We start from the raw sequence: 26,763 nt of genomic DNA, 5'->3' as shown, positions 1-26,763 counted from the left end.
ACCCCAGGACAAAGCTTTAACTATAACATATGTTTTTACTATCTGTTGCACAGAACTTTTAGTAAAGAAGAACACTGTAATACCTGTGACATACTACCACGAGTAAATACCTAACAATACTAATACATTAACAAATTTTACTTTTATTTTGTGACAAAATTCATAATAATGTGAATAAAGTATTTCAAAATCCACTGTAAATAGTTGAAATTATAGATTGACAACTCTCAGAAACAAGTCATCTTCTGATAAATGAATCTAAGTTACAATTGTTTCCTCCAGTTTTCAAAAGTGAAAATATTGAGAAATCTTTAATTTACAATAAATTTACCTTCTTCCAGAGACAAGAGTTCTACACTATTTTATGACACTTGTGAGAATTTCTTTATTTCTACCCCAGCAGGTAAGGATGCTTAACAAATTTTAAGCAAATGTTAAAGGCAATTCCTCATTTCCCTCTCACATACATCAAGAATCAAGGTACAGATAAGAGCTTTGCTATATTTTTTTATATTCCTTAAGGTGTTTTCTTCACTGTTGATATTTTGCTATTTTTTAAGGCATATATTTCAGGCAAATGTCTTTCCACATCCCCTATAGGTATCAGGTTTCTGATGTTAAGGAAAATTTGAAATTTGAGTAAAGACTTGGGCACAGTATTTACATTGTTAGGGTTTCTATACACTATGAATTCTCCAGTGATAAGCCTGAGCAATTGCTAAAAGGTATGCAACAGTTTTTACACTTGCATTACCTCTCCCTGTTATGATTAGTCTGGTGAAGAATAAGCCATACTCTTTGATTAAAACCTTTCCCACATTCTTAACATTGAATCTCTGCATTATGAATTCTCTGGTGCTGGGTAAGACTTGATTTATACCTAAAAGCTTTCCCACATTTATTACATTTGTAGGGCTTCACTACAGTATGAATACTCTGGTGTCGAGTAACATCTGCTCTTCGAATAAATCCTTTCCCACATTCTTCACATTTGTAAGGCTTCTCTCCAGTGTGAATTTTCTGGTGTTGAGTAAGGTGTGAACTTTGAATAAAACCTTTCCCACATTCTTTACATTTGTAGGGCTTCTCTCCAGTATGAATTTTCTGGTGTCGAGAAAGCAATGAATTACACCTAAAAGCTTTGCCACATTCCTTACATTTGTAGGGCTTCTCTATAGTATGAATACGCTGGTGTAGAGTGAGGTTGGCTCTTTGAGTAAATCCTTTCCCACATTCTTCACATTTATAGGGCTTCTCTACCATATGAGTACTCTGGTGTAGAGTCAGGCTTGGTCTTTGAGTAAATCCTTTCCCACATTCTTCACATTTGTAGGGTTTCTCTCCAGTATGAATTCTCTGATGTTGAGTAAGGTGTGCTCTTTGAGTATATCCTCTCCCACATTCTTTACATTTGTAGGGCTTCTCTCCAGTATGAATTATCTGGTGTCGTGTAAGCAATGAATTACACCTAAAAGCTTTGCTACATTCCTTACATTTGTAGGGCTTCTCTCCAGTATGAATACTGTGGTGTAGAGTAAGATGTACTCTTTGAGTAAATTCTTTCCCACATTTATGACATTTGTAGGGCTTCTGTACAGTATGAATACTCTGGTGTCGAATAAGGCTTGGTCTTTGAGTAAATCCTTTCCCACATTCTTCACATTTGTAGGGCTTCTCTCCACTATGAATTCTTTGGTGTTGAGTAAGACCTGCTCTTTGAGTATATCCTTTCCCACATTCTTTACATTTGTAGGGCTTCTCTCCAGTATGAATACTGTAGTGTAGAGTAAAATATGCTCTTTGAGTAAATCCTTTCCCACATTCTTCACATTTGTAGGGTTTCTCTCCAGTATGAGTACTCTGGTGTTGAGTAACATGTGATCTTTTATTAAAAGCTTTGCCACAAATTTCACATTTATAGGGCTTCTCTCCACTATGAATTCTCTGGTGTTGAGTAAGTTGTCTTCTTTTAGTAAAACCTTTGCCACATTCTTCACATATGTGGGGCTTTTCTCCCATATGAATCCTTTGTTGTTGAGTAAGAGTTAAAAAATTCTTAAAATTTTTTTCACATTCTTGACATTTGTAGGGTTTCTCACTGCTATGCCATCTCAGGTGTTTAGAAATGGTTGAGCAATTAATAAAGGATTTGCCACATTCTTCACATTTGTAGTGTTGATCACTATGGTACCTGTGATGTTTAGAAAGTGGTGTGGAACTCCCTGCTTGAATACATTCCTTAAATTTGGGGGGCTCTCTTCCAGGATGAGCTCCACTGTATTGAGGAAGGCTTGCAGTTGAGTGAGAAGCTCTCTCACATTCCTCACATTTGCAAGGCGCCTCTTGGCTCTGAGTACTCCCATGGTGCTTTGAGCACTGAAGAAGGATGTTCCCACATTTGTCATCTCTGTAAAGGTTCTGTGCACAATGGCCACACTGATGTTCTCTTTTATTGCAACCAAAGCTAGAGTTCTTCTGTGTTTTGCTACATTCATACTTTTTTTCTCCAACATAAGGACACTGGTAATTGCTTAGTGTAAAGACCTGGCTGAAAGTGTTGCTTGTTTCATTACATGTGTTGCACACTTTGCCGAAATCTAAATCTGAATTTTGGTTAAGTAGTATGGAGTATATAGGGGCCTTTCCACCATCATTAAAAGTGTATGTTTGGGCCCAAGAAGGAATTCTTTGTTCACTGCAGAATAATGGACAGTTTGTAAAGAAATTTTCAAAATCAACACTTTGAGAAACTTGTCCTTCAGTTATAAATTGAATACTCTTCTGAGCTATTAAATGTTCTTGAGGACTATTGATGGTATTAAGGACAGTCACTATTAATTGGTCTTGTCCTTCATAATATGATTTCTGACCTTCACTGTTATCTACACTGTTCTGTATTTTCTTTTGTTGTAAATAGTCAAGGTCACAATTTCCATATCTTCTCTTTATCACTTTTTTAAATAAATGTTCTCTGATGGGTTCTGGTAAAATTTCCTGGGTATGTTGAGAAGTCATGCCTAAAAAAATGAAAATAATAATTATTTTACATATTAGACTGAGAATATACTTTTAAAATATAACATGAAATTATAGCTGTCAGGACATCAATGTGGTGGCAGAATAGTACATCAAAGACCATAATTACTCCATAAATATATGAGCTAAATAACAATGGACAGACAAATTTACTTTGTGAGAATTATCCAAATCATCTGAGAATTCACAGTGTCCAAGAGGAGTATATAGTTAAAGAGTAATATAACAGAGGAAAGGAAAGTGTGTTATTTTTATCCACTCCTGGCCTTCCTCCTCTAGAATGCACCATTGTACAATTAGGGAAAAGCTACCAACTCCCTTCTTCTCTCTCAATAGGAAAAGGAAAATGTAAAATGTGAACATTTCTGGTTTTCTTGGGGATTGTCTGAAAACCACTGTTTGTCTACCATGAGAAAGACCTGTCTATAACAGATTTTGAATGACCATAACACAGATATTCTACAGGGACAAAGAACCTATTGTGTCTAAGGAGAAAAATGGGCTAATCTTTTTAATGATAAACACACACACACAACACACCCTGTGTCAGTATTACCTGGATGAAGTCAACACATGGAGACCAAGACAAATGACTTGCTTTTTAAGTTTTATAATTTTGGTTATTCATGGATTCATTTCATTGGCAAATAAAATGGCATGTATTTACCAAGTATTTCATGGTATTTGAAAATATAAATACATGGTGAAATGACTAAATCTAGATAAAAAACATTTTGTTATTTTATATAATCACCATTTTACTACTTAGAAAACATTGCATTCATTCTCTTAGCATTCATCAAGAATACAGTACATTAGCCAGTGTGGTGGTACAAGCCTGAATCCTCACAACTCAGGAGACTGAGGCAGGAGGATCCCAAGTTCAAATACAGCCTCAGCAAATTACTGAGGCTGTAAGTAACTTAGTGAGACCCTGTAACAAAATAAAAAATAATAAAAGGGCTTGGGATGTGGCTCAATATTTAAGTGTTTCTTGGATCAATATTTCTTTTGTCCTTTAAAATAATGTATTTCAGTCTTTGACCAACACTCCTAATACACAGGAGCTAGTAACCATTTTACTCTCTGCACTTGTGAGTTCCACATGTGAGTCAGAAGAGGCTGCAAATTACTTTCTGTGACTTCCTTATTTCATGTAATGCAAAGCCCTGCATATTTATCCCATGTCACTTCACTTGACAAGATATCTCTTTTCTATTATTAATTCATTGTGTATAAATATCATATTTTTTACCCATCCAACCCCAGATGGGCACATAGGTGGAGTCCATGTCTTGAGTACTGTGAACAGTGTCTGCACTGAAGCAGTAGTGGAGCCCTCTCTGCAACATGCTGACTTAATCTCTTCTGGTTACCTGTTTGGAACTTGCTTTTCTGGATCACAGGGGCATTCTACTCCTAACTTTTTATGTGTGGTGCTTAAGATTAAGCCCAAGAGTGTTGCAGCACTGACTTACAAACACAAACCCCTTTAAAATTGTTTATTTTGAGACATGGTGTGACACACCTCTTGCAAGTCCTCCCAATTACCTGGAATTTCAAGCATGTGGCACAGTGCTTCCTGTTTTTCAGTTCTTTACTAACATCCATATTGTTTTCCAAAATGACTATTAATCTACTATAGGCTGGCTTTTATATGGACAGATCAAAAATAGTATGGTATGCAAAGAAAAAATGAATACTTGATTAATCAGGGGTAAAATGAAACACAAGGAATTGAATATTGGGAATGTAGGAATTATGAATTACACAAGGAACCTAAATAATCTTTAGTTCACTAGACTTATACTACTTATACTACAGCATACTACACAATTCACAATAGCTAAACTGTGGAACCAACCTAGATGCCCTTCATTAGATGAATGGATAAAGAAAATGTGCTAAATATACACAATAGTATATTACTCAGCAATAAAAGAGATCCCAAGTTCAAATACAGTATATTCTTCAACTCCATCCATTTACCTACAAATGCCATGATTTGGCATATAGTATATAAGTCTAGTGAACTAAACCAGAACACAGAAAACTGAATAAAATCCAGACAAAAATTATTACTACAAACAAGCAAAACTAGTGTACTTGAAGACTTTCTTAAGAAATAGTGTCTGAGAGAGTGGTGGGGGAGGGTTTGTACACAACTGTAATCCTAGCAACTTGGGAGGCTGAGGCAGAAAGATCACAAGTTTGAGGCCAGCCTCAGCAACTTAGTGAGACTGTCAGAAATTAAAAATGAAAAAAGCTAAGGCAAAGGGCAGTGAAAAAGCAACTGAATTCAATCTCCAGTATCAATTTTAACAGCCTGAGAAATGATAAATATGAGCAAAAAAATAAATCAAAATCAAAGAAGTTCAATTATTCCTAAGTAGAAAAAAAACAAAAAGACTCAAAGTGCATTGCACTTAATTTTTCAACATTCACAAAGAGAGAACCTTGAGAGAACCAAAAGAAAACTGTGTAACTAAAAAGGGTACTTGAATATAATTTCAATATAGTCAATAGTCAATTTCTTTTTTTAAAATTTTTTATTCTAATTTGTTATATATGAAAACAGAATGCATTATACTTCATATTACACATAAATGTTGAGACCCACAGCCGAGTTGGGATGGCGCCTAGCATTTTGCCAGTACTTTTGAGTTCTTACAGAGTTCCCTTTGAGTTCCAGTTGAGCTCTGGCGGGGATTCCTGGAGAGTTCGCGTTGGTTGGTGAAGTTCCAGTGGAGGGAGTTCCGGTTTGTATGTGGTGTGTCCTGGAGAAGGCTGCATGGGTGGCGTTAGCGAGAGTTCAGAAATAAAGTTTGTTCCTGCTTGAGTGGCTCGTGATTTGTGCCCAGCCAGACTGCGGCACACAAAGCACAATTATTCATATTTCTGGTTATATACAAAGTATATTCACACCATCCATGTCTTTGTACATGTACTTAGAGTAAAGATGTCCATCTCATTCCACCATCTTTCCTACACCCTTGTCCCCTCCCTTCCTCTCCCTCCTCTTTGTCCTATGGTTTTTCTAATCTTCCCATGTCCCCCTTCCCAACCTCACTATGAATCAGTGTCTTATATCAGAGAAAATATTTGGCATTTGTTTTTTGGGGATTGGCTAATTTCACATAGCAGTATATTCTTCAACTCCATCCATTTACCTGCAAATGCCATGATTTTATTCTCTTTTATTGCTGAGTAATATACTATTGTGTATATTTACCACATTTTCTTTATACATTCATCTACTGAAGGGCATCTAGATTGCTTCCACAGTTTAGCTATTGTGAATTGTGTAGTATGCTGTTTTTAAGTCCTTTGGGTCTAGACCAAGGAATGGGATAGCTGGGTCAAAAGGTGGTTCCATTCCCAGTTTTCCAAGGAATCTCCACACTGCTTTCCGTATTGGCTGCACCATTTTGCAGTCCCACCAGCAGTGTATGAGTGTGCCTTTTCCCCCACATCCTCACCAGCACTTACTGTTGTTTGTATTCTTAACAGCTGCCATTGTGACTGGAGTGAGATGAAATGGAAACCTTGCAATACAGAAAGGAACTCAGGAATAGCATCAAAAGGGAAAACAACAAAATTACCAACTGATAATACTATAATCAGAAATACTATATTTTCATGTCGGGCTGGGGTTGTGGCTCAGCGGTAGAGTGCTCGCCTAGCATGTATGAGGCCCTGGGTTTGGTCTTGAGCACCACATAAAAATAAATAAACAAAATAAAGGTATTGTATCCAACTATAACTACAAGATAAAATATTTTAAAAAAGAAATACTATATTTTCATGTGAGTAAAAATAAAGATTTAAATATGTGTAAATGCAGCCATTTATAACTACTTGACCTCTCCTTCAAAAAATATTAAAGTGAATCATCCCATTTGAAAAATAAAATAAATGTGCACAGCAACACAAGTCATATGAAATTTTAAAGTTTTCATGGTAGGTACTACAAAATTCATATACCAATATAGAATTTAATTTTATGGGAATGATGGGTCATAAAACACTTTTTCAATAGAGTTTGAAATATAAAAACATAAAAATCATCATAAACTCTAAATATGTATGTAATATAAAAATAACTGTGCCATCAATAACATAATTTTCAAAGGATACATAAATATACTGAATTTTGTTATGAAATTGAAGTTAATTTGTTGCCAGTTAAAAACCTACTGTAAGCTTAAAATTATTTTTGTAAAATATCAAAGCAAATGACAAAATACTCATAGAATTAAGGGAAGTGAAAGAGGAATCAAATAATGTCATGATAACAATTCATGAACCACAAGATAACCCAATTTAAAAAGAAGGGAAAAGAATTAAAAGAAGCAGAGGAAACTTATTTAAAAAATGACAACTGTATGCAGATTACCAGAGACTAAATCTAAAGATGCAATGTGAAGGCAAAGGTGTATATGAATAGTACACACAAAAGTGACCAGAAATAATTATCATATGTGCAACATACTTTAAAACAAAAACTTTTGAGATACAATATATTTTATCTCAAATGTAATTTTACTGGCAATAGAAACAAAAATAAAATAACAGAAGCAAATATAATTGTATTGACAATGGAAACAAGAATCAGGCATAACTTAATTTCATCTTACACTGCCCTAATTTGTGAAATATTGGAGATGGCCATCGAACTATAAAATGTAGGTTTAAAAAAGATGGAAACATTAACTGATGTGAGGAAACCTATACTATATCTTGAAATCTAACCTATAAAATGAACTACAGCAAAGAAAAAAAGAAAAAAATTTAACCAACAAAATTCTGAATACCCATGGATGGATTATTTTGCAAACCCTTTTATATAATTGTAGTTATCCCCTGTGACCATATAACCAAAATGAACAGCCACTGTGAATCACTGACATTCACTCTATGGCAGAAAAATTCCACAGAATATTCTTTATAAGTATTCATAATGAGTTTTGATATGGGAATTTTAATTAATAAATACTTAAGTGATATCAGATACACTGCTGTATGATACTAATATATTAAAATGGATTCACCTCGAGGTCTCCAGAACTGTGCACAGATTTCTGACAGACACGTCAAATGATGAAAATGCCGTCAGATCATGCTGACCTCACAGGCAAAGGGGAGTGCTTGGGCTGTTGATTTTGACTCAACACAGACATCCATGGAGGAGAAGGAGGAGACTAAAAAGGAAACCATGTTCAACATAGGGCAGTATGTGTCCTTCTAGGACAGCACTAGAAATAAACCTAAGCTCCTGGAAGACCATTTCTATGGCATAATAACTTTTGCACTAACATTTGTATTTGGCTTCCTCCTTGCCTTGGACCTCTCAATTGTGTCCTCTGTTTCATGAATTTCTGCCCAGCTGGGTACATAGCTCAGGGCTCTTTCCTTTGCACCAGGTGAGGGTGTCCAAATACAGCTTAGAGGCAATGTGTTCATTGCAAAATGAACTATTTGTTGGAATTATCACTGAGAGTATTGATGCTTCTATTCTGGTACCATAAAGGGAAGAAATTGGATTTTGACATGTAGGTCACATCATTCCATATCACTGAAAGGAAGCTCTGCTTACCCAGGAAGACCAGGTTTCTGTAGGTCTCTAGCATCACATCTCTGTATAAATTCCTCTGAGCAGGCTCCAGGCATTCCCATTCCTCTTGAGAGAAATCAATGGCCACATCCCTAAATGTCAACAGTTCCTGAAACAAGAATAGGTAAATTAATAGCACACTGACCAATTAACCATTCACAGAGCTTCTAAGTTGACTGAAGATGATATGAGAGTTAGTAGAACTGGTTCTCAAGTAGGTAAGTGACTTTAATTACTCAAGAAAATACTTTGTAACAGTGATATTCTCTAATTCTGAGGAAAGAGTATTATAAGTCCACAAAAAGTTTATATACTCCAACTTTACAAAATAAAATATAAAATTAAGGCATCAACACAAGAATATACATTTTAATTGTGATTTTATATATCATAAGATCAATTATTTCTCAAAGGAGAATGTTCTGGTGAGTAAGAAGGGTAATTCTAAATTTTCAAATGCACAGCCATGAATCAGAGATTCACTAAAATATGACCTGGTTTTCTGAAAATGTAGCAGTAATTCCAATCTAGTAATTCCAATCTGAAATAAGAATAGATCAATTAATAGCACACTGACCATTTGATCATTCACAGATCATTGCAAATCTATACTTCTCACTAAGAGTTTTTCAGGTCTTAATGAAGAAAACCAAAAGAATGTGATAGTAGTACTGGTATTCATCTTTTATGACAATTTGTCAAACACCCAATAAATGGTAGAGCTTGATTTTTACCCAAGTCTATTTGACCTGTAATTCAAAAAAAAAGCACGGGGAGCTTTAAAGTCAACATAAAATGTTAGCATTAGAATTTTCAGAGCAGGACAGTGATTATTAATGAGAGGACTAATTGAAAAATGTTAAATAGAAACAGGATCAGATTGATCAAATGATATTTATTTATGTTTCATGTATACATAAGTAGATATGTCATCTTTATACATTGAAAAAACAGACAAATTTTCATGTAAATGTAAATATGACATATATTCCTGGTTCTAAAACATAAATCAATTTTGGATGAATGCTGTCTTAAAAGGCATTGAGATAGACACCTTTAAGGATAGGGAATAAAATAAGAGCCACAGTTACTGAATCTTTTACACTCTTCATGTTGTCCCTGTTACTAAAAAATTATTTTGAAGAAGACATTACAATTTTCACACACTTGGAAAGATATAATTCTTATTTCTTTCATGGAAAATGCAAGATGTTATGAGATTATGATTGTGAGCTGCAGGTAGAATGAAATGAAAGCCTACAGGATTGTGGTCTGCTTCAGGAGCTCTGTTAATAAAGCCAGTGTCTCCATTAAACAAAAGACAGGCAGAGGCTGCTTTACCCAAAGCAGGCCATGAAGAAAAATTATTAAGAAAGAAGAGTTTTTGTATCAAATATGATGGTTTATGTAGATTATTTAGAAAATCCTACCAAAACACCTAAAGACAAAGAGAAAGACATATAACATTATAGGGAAAATGTGGCAGACAGCATTTATACAAAGCAAATAAGGTTAAAAGAGTTGAAGAACAAATGGAACAAGTTGGTAAAAAGTATCAATCAATATAAAAGGACACATCATCACTGCTGTGATGTCTGTGGCCAAATCAAAACTAAATGACATAGTAAGTATTTCAGCAGACTTTCCATGGCATTGTAGAGATTGAGTCTCTTCTAATCATTCTGTTCTTTTAGACTTACTTCGTTCTTTGGGGCAATGAATGTGCATTTTATTAACTTTTGTGTATTTATAGATAGTGGAGCATCCAGATGGAATGAAAACAAAGCAGGGTTCACTTCTTCTAATGACCCAGAAACATCCTCAATGGGAATCTAAGATACCAAGACAATCTGATGTCCATTTACCAAAAAGAAAACCTTTTGAATCCCGCAGGTCACGTATGCCTGGCCTGGCTTTGATGAAGTGAAAGAACAGAGGGCTCCTGATATAGGAGGACATGTGCACCATATATGTTTTAAACAGAGTTCAAATTGACTGTTGTGATAAGAAAGTGAAGCAAAGTGGATTTAAACATGTTAAACACAATACTGGAACAGTGGAGAAGTAACAGTCTGCATGTTCCATAGTAGTTTGGGAGGAAAATTCAAAGCTGCCCCTGACCTGGGAAACTCCTGGAAAACAACTACATCTTCCTCCTACTTCTCTAGGCTTCCTTCTCAGGAATGATAACCTACCATTCAAACCCATATCTGGAAAATATGGGACTCATGAAAAAAAAAATGGGTCCCAAGGACCTTCCTTTGTAAGCTTAAGATTATTAACTCAAACCTCTCTGCTTCCCGATTTTATTCATTTAGTTTTAGATGAGAAAGTATCACTACTTAATAGGTAAAAATATTCACACTCAGTGGGATTTTGTTTTCTGATTGGGATTGCATCTAGGGACTGTTTACAGGTTTACCACTAGCAACATCTGTAGCCCTTTTTTACTTTTTGAGTCATGGTGACCCTAAGCATTTAAGGCTGATGTAAACCATGCAATCCTCCTGCATTGGCCTCCTGAGTAGCTGGCATCCCAGACATGCATCACTCACAATGCCTGGCCAAACTCAGTCCATGGGAGGCAAGAAAAGTGTAAAGGACTTACATTCATACCTGAAATGGAAAAAACATCCACCTTTTTCAGAAAACAAATGTAATATTTGGTTACTATCTCCATGATAACAAATAATTTACTAAACACAAATCATGTGAATAATTCTAGGATCTGCCAAACCTTATCTCACATGTTTTAGTATTAAACTCCAATATCGATATGATAAGATCTACCACATATTGACTATCACATGGTTTCATATGAAAGACCCCAGCCCAATAACTTTAGGCCCAGTAACAAATCACCAGGGCTTGCTTCCGCACCTGCACAGACATCAGATGTATTTTTCAGAAAATCAGTTAAGTGTAAACGATTAAGAAAGGACAGGATGGTTGGGAAAGGAGCCGGCACGGTTGGGCAAACGGGATCATACAATGAAAAACCATACAATGAATAACAAATGGTTTTTATGTGGTTTTTCCAGGAACCTATAGTGAAAAACAAGTTTACCCTTTAAGTGACCTATATGCTGGATTCAAAAGAGCCAATGAGATACCTGTTACTGTGCTAGGAGGGAAACTGACCACTGTACCCTATAAAAGATCTGTACCCCAAAGCCCGGTGTGCCAGTTCACCGAAGCTCCGGCTGAGGTTTCGCTGAGCACCCGCAGGCGCCTGTGTATCAATAAATCGCCTCTTGCTTTTGCAGCCAGTGCCTCGTGCGTCTTTCTTGGACAGGGAATCGGCGGGTCTTTCACATAGATGAGGAGGTGATGACTTGGTATATGGGATTTACCCTGGCAGCTACCAATCAGTTTTTTAAAACTACATTCATTTTTATGCTGCCAAAATGGGAAATAGATTTTCCCTATTTATTATTTCTGGTAAAATTTCCAAAGCTAAGCCTGGGAATTCCATTTAAAATCACCTCCCAAACACAGAGCACAAGAAAATCCCATGAAAAACACTGTGAAGGAGAAGAAAGGCAAATAAAACATTTTAATAAAGTAACATAACATAAGACTGACTTCCTTCCCTAAAGTACAACTGTATACTGTAGCTTTGGATATATTTTTTTATGTTTGAAGCTTTATTAGTAAAACACATTTTACAGTTAGGGAAAAGTTGAAGCTGAAGTAAGTAAAGAAATCTTTTCAAGGTGACAAGCCCAGGAAGAGCAGAGCTGACTGTAAAACAGACAGGTCAGACCCAAGGTTAAAGTCAAGGCATCCTGACACCTTGGACCTTTTCCCACCCCATTCTTACTGAAGTACAGTGTGGATTCTTGTACACCTGAAGGGTGTGGGTTTTCCTTGAACTTTGGGATACTCTCCTTGTATTCACAACTCAGAGAAAATGCAGAGAGGAGAAGGAATTCTGTATTTCCCCCTCAACACCATGATCCAATTTGTAGGCCAACAAAAATCTGCATGTAATGGAAGTTACAGGAAAAATATTCATGTTCCAAGGGGTTATGATGTAAATACAAATGGATAAAGGAGATGCCTCTAAGCCCCAGACCAGCCAGTTTTCCCCCAAGTCTCCACCCCAATCCTCAGCCTGTCCTCTAGGAAGAGATGCCCAGGAGGCTGATGGTCTACAGACAATCTTAGTGAAATACCCCTGTGGGTACCAAGTGTCATCACCAGGAAGTTCTTAAATTCAGCACCAGGGAAAAAATAGGACACTGGATAAGGACATGCCAACTAGTAGGTTTTCTGTTGTAGTGAGCATTTCATTTCTGACATAAATAGCTAAAAGTCACAACTTAGAAGAGGAAACATTTATTTCAGCTCACAGTTTCAGAGCACTCAAGCCATGGTAGTCTCATTCCAAAACAGAAACATCAGGGAAAAAGAGCATGAAAAGCTCTTCAGCTCATGGCTGCCAGGCAGCAGAGAAGGAGGAAGGTGCTGGAAGAAGATGGTCCTGTTCAGGGCTGCTCCAGTGACCCACATCCTCCAACTAGTTCCCTTCCAATCATCCATTCAGTTGTTACTGGACTAGTCCACAGAAGTCAGAGCCCCCAAGATCCAATCATGGTCTAAAATCCCATCTCTCCATCTTGCCACAACTGGGGGCCATGTTTCAACATGTGAGATTTTGGAGACATCCCAGATATAAACCAGAATACTTGTTAAAAATATGGTGATGACTGTGTCTAAGGAAGAAAAAAGTAGGCACAAAGATTTTTAAAAGCAGAGTCTGGAGATTATTCTCTGCCCTCAAATCATGTGCAACATTAACCTCCTGAAAACAAACTTTTTCAAAACCATCATCCATTACTGAGGGGTATATGACAATTAAAATACTGTGTCGGCTTCAAATATTGCATGGGTAAAAACTGTTAATAATCCTGTGATCTGCAAAGAGAAAATTGATATTTTGGAATCTGTGGAGGAAACTCAAAAATAAAGGATTTGTTGTCAGCCCTGTGAGCAGCTATAGAGGGAAGAGGATCTAATTTTGAGATCCTGCCTCTCATATTGTGAAAGAATCAGAGAAAATAAATAACCCTGGGAAGAAAGGAAAATCTGACATCTGCTCTCAACAAAGCACCTCCTACACAAAGACCACATCCACCAAGTCAGCTTCTCCCAGTGTGATGATGTCGTATTACAACTCAGTTGATGCAGCAAGCCAACTCTGGCCTCAGCACAGGAGAACAGCAAAAGCCAACCCTGGCTACACCAGGAAGGAGGGAGCTAGGTGAGGCTCGTGCCTGCCTGATCAAGGCTTCTGACACTTTCTCTTAATAATTTGACTTAAATTACTTCCAAGATCCTTCATGGTCAGATAAGAGCTGATGGAGGATGAGAACTAAGTTACAATGCTCTAGAAAACAATGTAATGAATAATGGGAATCAGCTCTTTGCTCTGAGGTTTATGGAGAGGCTTAAATGCCATACCAATAAAAATGTCTGTTACTATGGCCATATACAATGTCTCCCAATAAAATTGGGAAAAGATTAAGAATCTTCTGATGAGTGTTTGTCATAATAATAATAACCTGGATCTTCCAAGTTGATGGTGTTATTGAAATGATATGTTTTCTACTAATTCCTTTTGTGTTTCAATAGTAGATCATGATGACCTCGGATCAAGAATCCAGTGACTGAAAGATATAATTCCCCAGTTGTTGGTGGTGTTTTTGTTTTTTTTTTAATTAAGAAAGGGGAATATGTGGGAGGCCACTCTGAATGATTTGCGTCTCCATCCTGGAGTGGAGAGGCTCTGACCATCACTACATCTCATGGTGACCTGGACATTGCCCCAATCCTGGAAGTTTGAGGATGCATCTGCAGACATAGGAGTGTCACCCATGGATTGAGCTACACTCACCTGTTCCTTTGTGATATTACCCCTTTGCCCTGTTTGGGATAGAAAATTCCATGGAAACATCCTTTGTGTGCCCCCTTCTCTTGCTCTGCCTTTGGGTGTGGCCTTCCTAGATGTCAGTCAACCTGCCGACAGCAGGCATCACAAAGCTAGACTCAGCCCCCTGAAATCTGACCCCTTGCCTCATTTGAATGGCTTTTCCACAATAAAAGGGGTCAGCAGGATCTCTCTCTCTCTCTCTCTTTCTCTCTCTCTCTCTCTGGATCCTTAAGGTCAGAGGAGCCGTCACAGAACCCCCAAAGAAAAATGTATCTCTGTCTCTTGTGTGGTTATTTTATGCAGCCCAGTTCCCCTGGAGTGACCCTGAGTGATTTAGTCATGAGGAACGCGACATATGTGATTGTGCATGCTTATAATTCCAATGACTTGGGAGGCTTAGGCAGATGGATTGCATATTTGAGGCCAGTCTCAGTAATTTAGCAAGGTTCTAAGCAACTTAGAAGGCTCTGAAAAACCTCGGAGACCCTGTTTGAAAATAAAACAAAGGCTGGGAATATGGCTCAGTGCGTAAGAGACCCTGGGTTCAATCTCTGGTTTAAAAAAAAAAAAAAAAACTCTGTATGGTCAGTGTGACTTTCATTAGACAGAGTACTTGAACAATGCGTGGAAAAGGAAACTGACATAAACCTCTCACAACTAACTGATTCTGTCTTTAAGGAAATGCCTGCAAAGAACAGAAACTAAAGCCAGCTCCACAACCCCCTGCTTTTTGTATAAGGGATTGAATTCAGGGGCAATCAACCACTGAGCCACATCCCCAGCCTATTTTGTATTTTATTTAGAGACAGGGTCTCACTGAGTTGCTTAGTACCTCACATTTCCTCAAGCTGGCTTTGAACTTGGGATCCTCCTGCCTCAGTCTCCTGAGCCTCTGCGATTACAGGTGTGTAAAGCCAGTTCTTTTATTGGCAGCCCCAACAAAGAGGTCATCAATGAAGCCTTAAGAAAGCATGGGAAAAGCCTCCCTATATTAAAAAATATGCCACAGTAAGAACAGGCCCAGCAGGAGATGCTGGGTACAACTGACACTGGGGCCTCACCTGAAGGTGATGACATTGTGATAAAGGTAAAGTGACATGTCAGGCTCAACCACATCCTGTGCTTGTATGTGGTGTGAGGATCGAACCTGGGCTGCAAGCATGCCTGGCGAACGTGCTACCGCTTGAGCCACATCCCAAACACCAATATTTTTCAAAAATCTGAGTATCCAATGGTTATTCTTAGCTTTCCTGTCAAATATATAAAAATTCATACCTACATACAATTGTTCACTTTTTAAGATCATTTTGAGACAGGGTCTATTAAAGATGCAGAGGGTCTCACTATGATGCTGAGACTAGCTGCAAATTTGTGGTCCCTGTGCCTCAGCCTCTTGAATACCTGATGTTACAGGCATGTGTCACCACACCTGGCTTATCATTCAGCTTTTATACTAAAGTATATTATAGTTGGAAGCAGTGGCAAAATTTCAAGGTCAGCCTCAGCAACTTAGTAAGATGCTATCTTAAAAATAAAAAATAAAATTAACCGGGGCCAGGTTCAGTGGCATACACTGAACCTAGCAGCTCAGGAGGCCGAGCCAAGAGGACCATGAGTTCAAAGCCAGCCTCAGCAAAAGTGAGGTGCTAAGCAACTCAGTGAGACCTTGTCTCTAAATAAAATACAAAATAGGGGCTGGGGATGTGGCTCAGTGATAAAATATGCTGCGTTCAAATTCTAGTACAAAAAAAAAAAAAAGGCTGTGGATACATCTCAGTGGCCACTCAGTGGCCAAACAACCCTAAGTTCAAACCCCAGTAACAAAAGAAACAAATATGCTGCCACTTAAAATAACATAGATGAAGCTGAAGAACATCATGGTAAGTGAAATGATCCAGACACAGAAAGAAGCATTTTGCATACTCTGTATGTGGAATCTGGGAGAAATTTTTGAATGCACAGAGAACTGTGGTTACTAGAGGTTGATCATTAATAATGGTGTATCATATATCAGAACTTCCAAAGAGTAAAAGTTTAGATGTTGTTACTACAGAATAAAGTAATTATGGGAGATGATAAATTTTATTAACACGTATCCACTGTATTTATTAATGAGATTTGGTGTGATGTTTTCATATGTTCATATACACACGCACATGTTCTGACCATGTCCAACCACCCTTCTTCCACTCCTGATGACCCAGAGCCCTCTCCTGCCAGAGTCAACACTCTATGTTTATATCAGTTTTATTTTAGCTGCCATGTCTAATAGATAGCATGTGATACCTCTTTCTGTGCCTGTCGTTCATGAGTTAGCATTACAGTATTCAGTTCCATCTATTTTGCTGGATATGACAGGATCCCATCTTTGTCTATGGATGGATAACAATACACCATTGTGAATACACAACATACTTTCTGATGCATATGTTAAATTGGTTACCTGTATAACTAATTTTTCTCTTTATATTTATTGCTAAACATACTATTAAACAACATAAATTTATATAACAAAAGAAACAAAGAATAAACTAGGAAACTTGCTCCTTGGCCTGATTTTATCCAATTGAAAACAAGAAATATAGGGGTTGGGGTTGTGGCTGAGCAGTAGAGCACTTGCTTAGCATGAGTGAGGCACTGGGTTTGATTCTCAGTACCACATAAAAAATAAAGATATTGTGTCCAACTAAAACTAAAAAATTTTTTTTTAATTTTTAAGAAAAGTAATCTAGAGCATAAAAAAATTCATGTCCCTCTTTTACATTGAATTTGATGATAAATTAGATAACAATATGCTCACTCTCTTTGAATCTGTCACTCACTAAACAAATTTGGGAGTCTTCGGTAGATTCTATTACACTGAAAACTTCTACAAACAATGAAATAAAACAGCTGGGTGATAGGAGATGAACAATTCATAATCTTTCTGCAAATTTATACTTTCTAATTACTTCACTTTTGACCAAGTCCTATCCAGAAGCATTTTTTAAACAATATATCCACTGCAATGTTTATACTCATATCTTCTATGATCCTACAATGAAACCTCAGGGACCCTGTTCTTCAAACTCAGGGAGCTCAGCATGGATTTTGAGTCCTCTTCCTCACACTTTGAAACACCTAGTCTCCCTTCATCACAGCCCTTGATCCCACGTCTCTGTGTTCACACCAGCCTTCTCATCTCCACCTCCCCAGATGCTGGCACTCCCCCTCCCTCTGCCACAGTTACACCTTCCAGCCTGCTGCATCTGAGCCTCCAGCTGGTCCCCAGTTGACCCCCTCCCCTGCTCCTTTCCCCACTCCTACAGCTTGCAGTCTGCCAGCCTCTCCTAGCAACCACAGCCTCATGTCCTGCCCAGCCTCTCCTTCATCCTAGGATTAACCTCACATGCCTCCTATCAGAGAGCACTCGGCTGGGCTGGGGTCAGTGCTGCAGCCCAGCCCACTGTTGCCCCCTTCTCCTCCCCTTTTTCTATGAACCAGTAAAGAGGGAGTCACACTTCTCTTTTACTGTTTGCTTGCTTTGCCTTTAACTAACACTTCTCTAGAACTACATGAAAAAGGAAAGCAGCACTAACCACTGGGGAGAATGGAGGGTGGTAAGAGGAAGAGGGCAGGGAGGGTTGTTGGGGATCATCAATGCTCTGTGTCTTGTTGGAGGCAGTAGAGACAGGAAGTGCTCCCTCCATGGTAATTCAAGGATCTTTATCATTTTGAAGTTTGCCCTCTTCTTGCTCAATAAGATCAAATTTATTACATAAAAGTTTGGGTGACAGCATAAAGGAGGGATTTAAATGGGCACTAGAGGACACTTTTAGTAATGGATATGATAATTTTGTTGATTGCAATCCATTTATTTCTTAAGTGTGGTGAATCTAAATGGACTCAGATGTGGTGGGAAGAGAGGCTTCCTAGCCAGAAGTCTTGAGCATGATTTCCCACAAGGCCACTTCATAACTCTGGGCTGTGTGAACTTGGGTAGTTATTTATTCTCTTAGGATCTGCTTCCTCCTCTGTAAATATGGGGGTAATAAAGTTTCCCTGGCGGGGTTATTGTCAGGATTAAACTCTTTTGAGCATTTATAGCATGGGTGTGTACATATGCCTAAACATAAAAACATAAACCTTTGATGTATGTAGGTATATGTCCATCAAACCTCCATAAGGCTGTAAAAAAGTGGAATGCATCTAAAGCTGAGGTTAAAAAGGAAAATATACAGTCTTTAACCAGTTAGCTATAAAAGGACTAAGAATTTATTAGCAAGTAATCAGGCTCAATAGTTTAGAAGAAGCAAACTTTATGAAAATAAGAGTAAAGAAAATCCTAAGCAAAAGAGCAAAATTTGAAGGTATTGAAAAATGAACCTACACAGAGGATCACTAATGTCAAATGTTCGTGTTTTTAAAAAACAATTGAAATTGAAAGAGCTCTGGTAAATTTGACAAGAAAAATTGTGCTAAATATATATTATATAATTGCACATATATGTACATATGCAATGATGTTTCACTTAATGATGAAGATACATTCTAGAACATTCATTGTGGGATGATTCTGTCATCATAGAGAGTAATGACGAGCCCTAGATGGTATGAACCACTGTGTGCATAGGCTATATGCTACAGCCAGTGCACCTGAACTCTATCCCTAACCCAAACACCATGTAGGTTACCCATGTATGTTACAGAGCTACAGTGTTCAGTGGTAGACCTTGTAATGAAAGGAATTATTAGGCTGTGGAATTAAAAATAAAACCCTTTATACATCTCTTGCTATTAGAAAATGATAAATGATAGAGACTGCAGTGCAGGGAAGGAAAAAATGGCATTCTTTCCAAAGAAAGTGATACAGGAATAATGGGACACCTGTGTGAAAATAAAAATGCTATTGTACCTTTCACCCCTACCACATAAGAACTCATTTCAGATGCAATAAGTTCTGAAATAAAAAGAAAATATAAAGCATTGTAAAGTCAATGTAAGAAAGGGTGGGCTAGGGTGTATGTCATGGTGCACGCCTGCAATATTAGTTACTGTAGAGGCTAAAGCCAGAGGATTACAACTGTGAGGCCAGCCCCAGCAATTCAGCAACACCCTGAGGAAAAGTAAAACTTTTCAAAGGGCTAAGAATGCAATTCAGTGATAGAACACCCTGGCTTTAATCCCCAGTATCACAGTAGAAGGGGAAAATAATAACAACAAATAAAAAAGAGACCTATTTCTCTGCAAAGTTACACAAAACAATATTTTTTAAATTTCATATTATACAATATTAAAATGAAAATCCTATTCATAAAATGATGTCATTAAAGGGTGCAAAGAGAAGTGACAGAGTCAAAGAAACTAATTTCCTCACATATAATCAAACACAGGAAGAAAGGTTTAGAGAGACACCCCAAAAGAAAAGCAGGCAAGAGACTTGAAAAATCACTTTTTATAGGAGACATCTAAGTGTTCAATAATCATAAAAGACTCAACCTCTTTGGAAATTAGAGAAATGTAAAATAAAATCACATCATACACACAAAACTAAATAGTATTGAAGAACATATGAAGTCAATGAATACTCATGAAGTGAAGGTGGAGTTTAAGTTGTCATTATCTATCTGTGGAAACTATTTTGCCACTAAAGATACATGATACTCCCCCACCAGAAACAGAGGCTCCTAGAAATGGCAGCACACATGAACCCTAATGACACAGAAGGACACAGCTGTATTGCTCAAAGGCCTGAGGCCCAGGGGTGTGCCTAAGGAGCCTGCACACTCAGAAAGAGGAACAACAAACTGTAGGAAATAATGGTTTTCAGGAGCCAGACACATTTATGTCATAGTACATAAAATTATTAAAATAGTATACAACATGTCAGTTTTCAATAAATGTCACACAAATGTTGTTTTTAACACATAAGCATATTTTTAAAGAAATGTGTAGAATTTATGAGAAAATAAAATACACATAAGAACATAAAAGACTCAATTACATACCCCATGCATAGATGACAAAACTCTTCAATATCAAGATGACCATTTCCCCAAGTTAATCTAGAACAATATTCCATCAAAATTTCATCATGCTTTATTTTAATAAAAGAAGGGACCACAGCAAAAAGTTCTGACATTCTTCTGGAAGGATAACTATGTGTCCAATTAGCCAAGAAATCTCTGAACTACAATAGCAAAAGCAGCAGCTATCATTTCCTGACTCTAATGTATATGAGTGAACTATATTATTACAATAATAAAGACCCAAGAATCACAACACAGAACATTCCACAGATACATCAATATATATATATCAAAACCATTTGTATTGTTAAGTGCAACAGAAGGGCCTACACATCCAACCACATCAAGAAATGTATTTAGGGCTGGGTTTATGGCTCAGTGGTTAAGCACTTGCCTCGTATGTGTTAGAGTCTGTAAACAAGTCTGGATGGCGCCTGGCATATTGCCAGAGGGAGTGGTTTGTGAAGTAAGGCCAGGAGCCATTAAGTGTGGAGATTTCTTATTGGTTGACTGCTGTATCTAGTTTATGCTAATTAAGATAAGCTGTGTGGAATGCATAAATACCTCTGTTGTCCTACAATAAACGGCTCCCACTCCTGCTGTATGAATGTACACAAGTTGTTCGTCACCCCCGGGTTATTTTGCTGCAGCCGGACTGTGGCAGTATGCAGTGGGCACACTGGGTTCGATCTTCAACATCACATAAATATACAAATAAAATAAAAATATTGTGTCTATCTACAACTAAAAAAAAAAAAAAAGAAAGAAAAAAAAGAAATGTACCCAGGTACTGATGTTCATGAGACACTCCAAGAGAACTTAGACAGCTGTGAGATCCTCACATCAGGCAGTTCTGAAACATGGGTCCAGGGCATAATAAGAACCCAGTGACATAAAGTCTACATGGGGGAAAGTCATCTTGACAAGGTGAGGATGGACACACACAAGTTTACACTACCTGAGGTTTTTTTGGTTTTGTTTTGTTTTGTTTTGGTGCTGGGGATTAAACCCAGGGGCACTCAACCCTTGAGCCATATCCCAGCCCTTTTTTGTATTTTATTTAGACACAGGGTCTCACTGAGTTGCTTAGGGCCTTGCTAAGTTGCTGAGGTTGATGGATCTCAGGATGCTCCTGCCTCAGCCTCCTGAGCCACTGGGATTACAGACTGTTATAACAGACTCAGGGCCACCAAGCCCAACACCGCGTGACTTTCATAAAGATTCACATAAATGTTGTATCTCACATGGGAACATATTTGTTAAGAGAAATGTGTAGGATTTATGAGAAACTAAAATATACAGAAGTCCATAAAAGACTCCATTACACATCCCATGCACCAGGAACAAAAGTCATCATTACAGCAATGACCATTTCCCCCATACTTATCTATATTATCCCATCAAAACTGCTCTGCACATATATGAAAATATCACAGTGAATTTCACCGTTAAGTTTATCTATAAAGCAGTAGTTTAAAATATAAATAAATAGAAGGAAGACCAGGAGAGGAGGGGGAATGGGGAGCTAGGAGGAGAGGGAAAGAGGGAAGTACCACTAAAATGGAGCAAATTAAACTCATGCTTGAATAATTACAGCAAATGAACCCCAACAGCATGTATGACTATAATGCACTAATAAAAAAAAATCAGCATGCTTTATTTGTAATGGAATAAGGAACGAAAGAATAAGTTTCTATAATTTATCCACTAAGTTAAACACATGTTGACTTAGCATGAAAAACCAGCCTCTACCTCAGAGCAAAGCCTGACCAAGGAAGGGACATCACCTTTGTCCTTGGAAGGACCCACAGAGCACTCCTAGGCACTCAGTCAGGCTAGGTGGGGATCCATAACAACCCCCTAGCAGCCACCAATCAGCATGAGACAGGGAAATACCTGGGATGCCAGATGACCCTCCCAGTAGTTTATGGTGGTTGATAACATGTTGGAAAACCATGTAGTTCAGCGAGAACACCCCTCTTGGCTTAAACCAATCAGTTCAAATGAATACCCCTTTTGTACTGACCAATCACCCCTACCCAACTTGTTCCCACCAGTGAATGTACTAATAATGTTTTAGAGTTGTTATTTGATTTTCCTGCGGTGTATGATGATTTGCTAAGAGATGCTATGATGTATGTGGGGGTCCCTGCCTTCTCCAAAGAATGTATAAAACTGCTACAAACCCTGGGCTCGGGGCCTCTCAGCGTCACCAGTTGCTGTGTGCACGCGGAGGACCGAGCTAGCTTGCAATAAACACCTCTTTGCTGCTTACATCGATCTTGGTCTCTGGTGGTCTTTTGGGGGTCCTGAATTCGAGCATAACAGCAGAGAAACCTTTTACTTATAAGAGCAAAAGCAGTAGCTATCATTACTAGATAGTGTATATCATGAAACTATAACACTACCATAATAATCAAGGATTCACAATATTAAAAAAAATCCATAGATGAATCCATATAATTGTTTTTGTCTTGTTGTTGTTTGTTTATTTGGTACCAGGGATTAAACCCAGGGGTGCTTAACCACAAAGCTTCATCCTGTTTTTTCTGAAATTTTATGTAGAGATGTGGTCTCACTGAGTTGCTTAGAGTCTTGATAAGTTTTTGATGCTGGCTTTGAACTCCCAATCCTCCTGCCTCAGCCTTCAGGGCCTCTGGGATCACAGGTGTGCATCACCGAGCCCAGTTTATTGGCATCAGATTCACCATTTTAGGTCAGGAGCCATTTTATCTAGAGGCTTTTAAATTTCCATTTTGAGGCAACACTGCTTAGCTTCCCACAAGAACATGTGAGCTCTGAAGGATCCAACCCCACCCCAGCTTATGACGAAACCCCTAAGCGGCTTAAGGAACTCCTCCTCCAGCTAAATCCTGCCCTGGGAGGGCTGAGGCTTTGCCTCCTGCTACTGACAATAAAGCTCTGGCTCGGGATTCCGGGCTGTGGCCTGGTGTTTGGACTTTGCCTGGACATTGCAAGTGTCCTTTCACGGCTGAAACTTGTACTCTTAAATCCAATAGAAAGGTCTGTATAAATCCGACCATATCTAGGCCAGTCTCAGCAATTTAGCTACACCCTGTCTCAAAATAAAAAATAAAAAGTACTCATGTAGCCCCAAAACAACCACTAGCAAAATTAAGTTTCTCTTCTTGTCACCAAGATTGTTATAAAGAATGTCAGCAGTATTTTTCCTCCAGAGCGCTCACTGTGGGTTGAGCTTGCTCTTTCTTGTAAAAGCCAAGTTTGCAGACAGATGTCACAGACTTCTCAGGGAGCTTGCTGAACAGAAGCTTCATTTTTGTTTCCCTTGGTAACAACCTGTGTCACCTACAAATATGGGTAAGGAGTAGCTGCCCTGTAACCACGCACTGACTATAAATCTCAGAGAAGTTCCCTACCAGGGTCCCCGCGTTGCTCCATCTGGACGGCTGCAACTTAAGTAAACCTGCTGCCCGCGAATTCCTCAGGTGCCGCCCCCTCCGCCCTACCTCAGAACCAGGGATGGAGCTCCTGGTAAAGCACCCTGCGGAAGGAAGGTTGGGAAGGAGGGAGAAAAAGCAAGAAAGCCAGCTAGCTTAGGAGGACGGCGGCAGCGAAGCCCAGAGCCACTGCTCCTCTCCTGCAGGAAAATCCCACGTGGAGAGACTTCTCCAACCGCCATCCCGCCTGTCAATCACCACCCACCTGGGAAGACCGGGCTGCTGACTCTCTAGGGCTAGCTGAGCGGGTGCAGCAGGCTGGGCAGGAGCTCCGCTGCCGATAAGCTCCCGACCTAGCTGGCCAGGGGGACTGAGGGGGCGCTGCCAGGAGGAGGGCTCAAGCCGCGGACCCCGGAGTCCCCAGCAGCTCCTGGCCCCACCGCAGCCAGTCCCGCGGTTCCAGCGACCTCCTTCCGCGGGCTCAAGAGGCCCCGCCACACTCACCATTTCCTGCGCTCCGGAGCCAGGCGGCCACCAGGGATCTTCAGCACCCGCAGGGCAAAGCCAGCGGGACCCCAGGGCTGGCGACGGAAGCCGAAATCGCGAGAAGGGCGGCTCAGAAGGAAAGGGCCCGGCCAGACGCGGAAGCCGCCCTGGCTGTGCCAGGATTGGACGGTTCTTCCCGAGTGCTCTCCACTGCACAGGGCTGCAGACCCGCCCCGCAGGCTGAGCCCAGAGACCTTCTTTCTGAGTGACAGTAGATGACGTCCAACCTAGGAATCAGTGAGGCCAGAATGACAGGTTCCTGGCGGCAGCTTTTACTTTCCTCCTGAGGTCTGTGAATTGAACAAGAGGGCCTCAGGCTACAGCTAATCCTAGGCAAAGTTTCCTCTTAAAAGAATGATCTAGCAGCGCCAGAGGTCGTGTGCGATGAACCTCGCATACAAGGTGACTTCACCTTATGAATAATATGTCTGCATTGTATTCACTGGAAATAATATAATAATATAATGACAGTCACTTTGCAATTTCACTTAACTTTCCTGCTCTCTCGCCCTGTGAGTCTGCAGATTGGCCTGGGAAGCAATCCCCTAAGGCAGCAATGGCCAATGAAAATCCTATGTGAATCACAAGGGTCATTTAAAATTTCCTAATATTCACATTAAAAAATTAAAACAGGTGAAATTGATTGTAACGACATAAACCAATATATCCTGAATATTATCCAGATTATTATCGTTGTGCTAATGTAACCCCAAAAGAATGGTAGCAGGATTTCTTCTTCTTTTTTTTTTTTCTTTCAGAGAGCTCATTATGGTTTGAAGCTTCATCTTTCTTGTAAATGCCAGGTTTGCAGACTGTTGTAACAGGCTCTGTCTCAAGAGAGCTTGCTGTAAAAACGTTATTATTTGTTTTCCTTGGAAAAACCTGCCTGTCCCAAAAATTTGGGACAACGACTCTCTGCTATGTAACCACCCACTGTTATGTAAACACCCACTGAAGATGAATCTCAAAGGATTTATCAACCCTGGATCAGAGATTATCCAGCCTTAGTTCCTCTGGACCACTAAAGCTAATCAATCTGAGGTGTGCAAATTCCTTGAGACTCAGGCCTCATCTGTCCTGCATCAGTGTGACCCATATGAAATCATCAATGAAGCATATGTAGTTTAGGAAGTATATCCCCAAACTCACTGGACTTAAAGCCTCCAGCATATCTCATTTTGTAGCAAACACATTCAAGATTTGACAGCTATAGGTGCCCTGTCCTCTGAAATGTGAAGGGCCTGGTTACCTGTTTTTTATGACAGAAATGAGAGACACAGTTTCTTATTAATAATTCTCCTCCGACCCAACCTACCAGGAGACAGTGCCCTGAGTGAGGAAAGGGAAGTGTCCATAGTAGATCACTCTCCCACTGGAAGATGGCCACAGGTCCATTCCCATTGCAGCTATCAGAGAGCAAACAAAGGAAAATGGGGTCCTAGGAGGTGGGGGACACATGTCTTCAGATCTGTCCACAGACTTGACTCTATTGTTTCAAACATGAAATGAATACTTTTTATTTGACAATTTGGCCTTAGACCTAATGGCCAGGCTATGATATCTGTTTCATCCTGTGGCCAAAGCCCCATGGCTAATTAGCAGCTGGACTGGGACTCAGCATGAGCTGTACCTTATTCCAAAGCCAAAACCCCTCCACCAGACCAAAGGACTCATGCAACATTGCTTATTCTCAAAAAACTTGGAAAGTGACAAATATTTAAAAAAAACAAAAAACCCAGCACTTGTGATTATATGTATATGGAACACAGTACTATGTGTTACACATCATAATACAAATGGAACCTTCTTATATACTGAGTCATCATGAGACTCCAATTCCAGGATCCAGGAAAACTTGGTTCAGTTTACATCAAGGGCAAACACCAGCTAGAATTAATCTCAACTCCCCTTTGCAAATAAAAATATAGGCTGATTTTGAAAATGTGGTAGGTTTATGAATTATGGAACAGGCTGCTCTAGAGGGATGTAAAAGACCACCAAGTCCTATGATTTCAAACACAGGTGGACATGGGCTATACAGAAATGCAGGAAAAAAAAAAACTTCTTTATTGTAGGCATAGAATAAGAGGAGGGCAAGGGGACAGTGCCATAAAACATCTGATATAGGAATCTGGAGTTCAGACCAGGAAGATTCAATATGTTGTATTTGGGTGTGTGGATGGCATTAGTCCCTATTAAGGAAAG

At 39.0% G+C, this 26,763-nt stretch overlaps 1 protein-coding gene across 1 annotated transcript; it reads right to left on the bottom strand.

The window, feature by feature from the left end:
* Window positions 1-123: 123 nt before the first annotated feature.
* Window positions 124-24,780, bottom strand: LOC124100434 (zinc finger protein ZFP2). The gene is made up of 4 exons (XM_058583031.1): window positions 24,517-24,780; window positions 8,633-8,759; window positions 5,708-5,823; window positions 124-3,017 (listed from the first exon to the last, which is right to left on the bottom strand). Exons 2-4 carry the CDS (start codon window positions 8,710-8,712, stop codon window positions 823-825), a joined length of 2,391 nt encoding a protein of 796 aa, XP_058439014.1. The 5' UTR covers window positions 8,713-8,759; window positions 24,517-24,780; the 3' UTR covers window positions 124-822.
* Between the last annotated feature and the right edge of the window lie 1,983 nt (window positions 24,781-26,763).

Source organism: Marmota monax, unplaced genomic scaffold (genome assembly GCF_021218885.2).
Source record: "Marmota monax isolate L192 unplaced genomic scaffold, Marmota_monax_Labrador192_F-V1.1 WCK01_AAM20220418_F8-fsc00238, whole genome shotgun sequence".
In the NCBI taxonomy this organism is placed as follows: domain Eukaryota; kingdom Metazoa; phylum Chordata; class Mammalia; order Rodentia; family Sciuridae; genus Marmota; species Marmota monax.
This window is presented reverse-complemented; position numbering and strand designations above follow the sequence as displayed.